Source organism: Octopus bimaculoides, chromosome 26 (assembly GCF_001194135.2).
Source record: "Octopus bimaculoides isolate UCB-OBI-ISO-001 chromosome 26, ASM119413v2, whole genome shotgun sequence".
NCBI classification, from domain to species: Eukaryota; Metazoa; Mollusca; class Cephalopoda; order Octopoda; family Octopodidae; genus Octopus; species Octopus bimaculoides.
The window spans coordinates 2,561,091-2,565,863 of NC_069006.1; the positions used below are offsets into that span (position 1 = coordinate 2,561,091).

General features: G+C 37.3%; 2 protein-coding genes across 2 annotated transcripts in view; one reads left to right on the forward strand and one right to left on the reverse strand.

Annotated features, from left to right (window-relative positions):
• The window catches only part of LOC106868831 (cytochrome P450 3A7), a 388,137-nt gene that overhangs the window by 123,971 nt on the left and 259,393 nt on the right, over positions 1 to 4,773 (forward strand). The window lies entirely within an intron of this gene.
• The window catches only part of LOC106880590 (E3 ubiquitin-protein ligase MIB2), a 52,755-nt gene that overhangs the window by 41,865 nt on the left and 6,117 nt on the right, over positions 1 to 4,773 (reverse strand). Inside the window, exons 3-4 of the mRNA XM_014930594.2 lie at positions 3,756 to 3,869; positions 678 to 782 (exon numbers count right to left, since the gene is read on the reverse strand). Of these exons, the coding sequence (XP_014786080.1) occupies positions 678 to 782; positions 3,756 to 3,869 (219 nt within the window). The remainder of the gene's footprint in view (positions 1 to 677; positions 783 to 3,755; positions 3,870 to 4,773) is intronic.

The window sequence follows — 4,773 nt, forward strand, 5'->3', positions numbered from 1 at the left end:
TATATATATATATGTGTGTGTGTGTGTGTGTTTGTGTGTGTGTGTGTATCTTCACACACACAAACACACACATATACATATGTGTGTGTGTGTGTGTCTGTGTGCGTGTGCGTGTGAGTGTGTGTGTTTGTGTGTGTGTGTATGTATGTCTATGTGAGTTAGAGGTCAAACAACCATTTAAGGGATAATATATACCCAATATACTACTGGATGTATACCTACGTATTTATATCCAAGTGTTTACTGTTGCAGGGCAGTAGCGCAATTGAATAATATATATGAGTGGCAGTAAAGCAGAAATTTACCCAGAATTTACCCAAATAAGAAAATGGAGAGGATTGTCAATCGACAAACATTCATTTGGATCTTTTTATTAATTAATTACAATCAATGGCGGTGCCCCAGCATGGCCACAGCTCATGAGTTGAAACTAGATAAAATGAAAAAAAAAATGAATATGTATAAATAATCAAAACAAATAAATAAACAAGTAAATAAATTAACTGCAAGTAGAAAAGTTATAAATAGTACATATGTGTATATGCGTGCGTTCGTACATATATTTACATACTATGTCAGGAAGATAAAACATGACAGTCGTGGGTGAATCAACTTGCATCGTTTGTCGAGTGAACCCAGGTAAATTAGGAACTACACAACTTAAGAAATACACTCACCGATGTCATATCAGGAGACCATCCACCATGATTAATCTGATATCTTTTAACTTGTTCGATATCATCAAGTATCTTAACTGCATCTCCAACGCTAAATTTGTCGATCTGAAACAGAGAAATTTAAATGAAATATAACATAAGAAAGTAAGAGAGGGGGAGGAGAGAGAGAGAGAGTTTTGAGTGTGGAATTGGGTTTCAAGCAGAAAGTGTGATTTACGAGAAGGCGTAGTTGAAGGAGGAAGAGAGAGAGGGGGGGGAGAAAAAGAAAGAAAGAAAGAAAGAAAGAAAGAAAGAAAAAAATAAAGAAAGAATGAAAAAGAAAGAAAGAAAGAAAGAAAGAAAGAAAGAAAAAGAAAGAAAGAATGAATGAAAGAATGAATAAATGAGAGAAAGAAAGAAAGAAAGAAAGTAAGATAGAAAGACAGAAGTAAAGAAAGAAAGACAGAAATAGGAACGATAGATAGACAGACAGACAGACAGACAGACAGACAGACAGACAGACAGACAGACAGACAGACAGATGGATAGAAAGGAAGGAAGGAAGAAAGGGAACGGAAAGGAATCAGTTTTAATTGAGATATAATTTTAAAGAAGCCCTTTAAAAAGATGGAACACGATGTCGACTCTGGAATATTTGCTTCCAGAATCTTGAAAAATTCAGAAACGTACGTTGTTTCTCTTTTCATTTACGGGTGGAAACCATGGTGGAGTAGCCCCTTGTAAAATTTAGTCGGTGAAATTTTGTTGGTCACATTCGAGCAACTTCTAAGTTACGGAGATATAAACAAACCAACAGCAGTTGTCAATTGCTAAGGATACAAACACACATACATATATACAAACAAACATCCATCTATCCATCCATCCATCCATCCACCTATCCATCCATTTATCCAACCAGCCATATATGCGGGAGGTACCCAAAAGTAACCGGAAACATTCTCTGCGGGACAAGCCCATTGCAGTTCAGGTTTCCGCCGCTAGATATGTCCCTCTGGCAACAGTGTTCCGACCGACTGTTGCAGCTAATGTCGTACTTCCACGTGGTGCGTCTTTGTTTTGCAGTGCTTCTCCACTGTTCGTCGATTTTTGCGATGGCTGAAACGATGGAACAGAGTACTTCTTTGAAATTCTGTTTTCTGTGGTGGTGGTGGTGGGGAAGCGGTGACCGAAACAGTTCTCGTAATTGAAACAGCTTACAAGGACGCTGTCATGAGCAAAACACAACTTTGTGAATGGCTTCCACGCTTTAGGAATAGTCACTTGTAGGTTGAAGGCCAACCTCGTCCCGGACGACGCTCGACCTCCCGAACGAATGAAAACATCCGAAAAATTCATGAACTGTTCTTGGAGAGCCGTCACCAAACAATTGACGAACTTGTTGGTTCCTGCCAACGAATTTGGAGCGAGGAATTGCGACTGAAAAGGGTTGCATCAAAATTTGTACCTTGTTTGCCCACAGATGATCAAAAGCAGTCACAACTGAATCCGGTCCTTTTTTCGAAAGTCATCACTGTTCATGAATTTTTCGGATGTTTTCATTCGTTCGGGAGGTCGAGCGTCGTCCGGGACGAGGTTGGCCTTCAACCTACAAGTGACTATTCCTAAAGAGCAGGTGTTACGGAATTTGCAGATGTGAAGGAGGTGAAAGAAAAAACTGAGACCTTAACAGGGATCAATTAGGCAGGGTTCCATCACTGCTTCGAACAGTGGACAACGCGCCTGAACCGATGCATTGCTTCAAATGGAGAATTCTTTGAAGGCGATAAAAATATTTATGTAAAATTAAGTGAATAAAATAATATTGCAAAATTCCGATTTCTATTTGATAACCCCTCGTACGTACATACATACATACATACATACATAGATACATACAAGCATACATATATACATGTGTATGTGTTATAATGTTTGACATAGATGAACACACTACAACAGTTTTGTTTTGACCGAATGCACATGCAGATACATACGATAAAGTATTTATCACATGAAAGCAGTATGACATCGGTAAACAATAAATCATATCTGCCACTTCATTGTCTACATACAATGCGATAAATTATTTATCGCGTAAATACTTAATAAACTTGCTCATCCAACAGTGTTAGCTCTTACGTAATTTCTGATTTTAAGATCGCACTAATTTCAGTGAAAAATGTCGCCGGGCAAGAGGTCGACTTCATTTGACCTCTGTATTTGGTAGGTGTTTATTTATCGATTGTAGAATGCTGAAAGTAAACCCACTTCTGTGTAATATAAGGATTAAAACGTGTATAGTTTCTAACACTTGCCGTTCTACTACACATAAGCAAGTGTTATACTTTTAACCAAAAGAAAAGTCACGTCATTATTTATCGGTTGGCAAGCTGGTAGCATCGTCAGCACACGCCGAACGAAATGTTTAGTGGTATTTCTTCTGCCGTTACGTTCTGAGTTCAAATTCCGCCGACTTTGCTTTTCGTCCTTTCGGGGTCAATGAATTAAGTACCAATTAAGTACTGGGGTCCATGTAATCGACTATCCCCCTCCCCAAAATTACAGGCTTTGTGCCTATAGTAGAAAGGATTATTTATCCGACGATTCTGTAGTGTTAACGTGACGAACGAGAGAATATTTCACTGAGAAATATGGCAATCTATCTCATGCACAAGAAACATTGTTAGTCATAGTAATTTTACTTCTTCTATCCCATAACTGGATGAAGTAAAAGTAACGATAGGGTTCGATATTCTACTCAACCTACCTACCGTACCTGAAGACAGATCACACTGAAAAAGAGCATGCATCAGATCCAAAACCAGAATCAGGGTACCGTAAGCAAATAGTTCTTTTGTCACTTAGATCAATCACATATTGTTGAACCATACTGCTTAGCAGAGAAGATTTGCTGGTGTAAACCACTCGGTGTAAGCTTCTTGTCAGAGTAAGATTGTGGAAGTAAGTTTATCCAAGAAAAACTCCGTGAAGCAGACATGTTTTATTAATAGTAAACATTTAAGTCATATGGGTAAAAAAATATTATAAACGTAGAGGGTACTGAATGGTACGGAAATTATGGCCTTATATACTAACCTTTGTGAGGGCTTTTGGATTAAAGCGCCATAAGTTTTTACTAAGTCCTTCAAATTTCACAATCACATCGTCAACATTATTAACTCCTTGAACTATGCCAACTTGACCTATAAACTGAATATAAAGTGGGTTAACAAATATTGTACATATATACATACATACACATACATGTTAAGTATACACATGTAAATATGTGCCACATGAACGTGGAAAAAATCAATTCCAAACATACAATAAGATATATGGCGTATTTAAAATGAATTCGTTTCACAATACCACGATTCTCAGACAAAAACTGCTATAATTATTTCATCATTTTCCTTTTAAATTTATACATATAAATGTGCATTCGGTGTTTTCTACATGTCTTTTTACCATCAAAAGGCGTAAAATAACAGGTATAGACCAATGGCTATGGGAGAACAGATCCACCCAGTGAATGTGGCATAAAATGAAAGAAAAAATATCAATATTCATCAGAATATGCTACCCATCTCCATCGTTTTAGGATAATTTATTTGCGCTATAAAAGAAGATGAAATAAAGGAAAATAAATTTTAATGAAACCTTTATGGTACCGATTCTGCAAATTTACAATGGCATATTTTCTTACAAAGTTTCCATACTTCTGGTAGTTGGGTTCCTTTTCGTGGCTACTGCACTCTAGTCACGTAGTAATAGTAACCGTTCGACCAGTGATAACTGTTTATGTATGTATGTATGTATGTATGTATGTATGTATGTATGGATGGATGGATGGATGGATGGATGGATGTACGTATGTATGTATAAACACACACACACACACTCACACACATATATATATATATATATATATATATATGATGGTTGTCTACTCCTTAAACAGAGTTTGACCACCTCCTGCACCTACACCTTAGCCCTTTCATGGCGTCTGATGTGGCTTTTTAAACCAGACAGTGTTTTGAAAAAACATCCACACAGATTGCACCTCTGATTTGCACTACCAATACCTGCAAGTAAGTTCTGCTCATTGTGG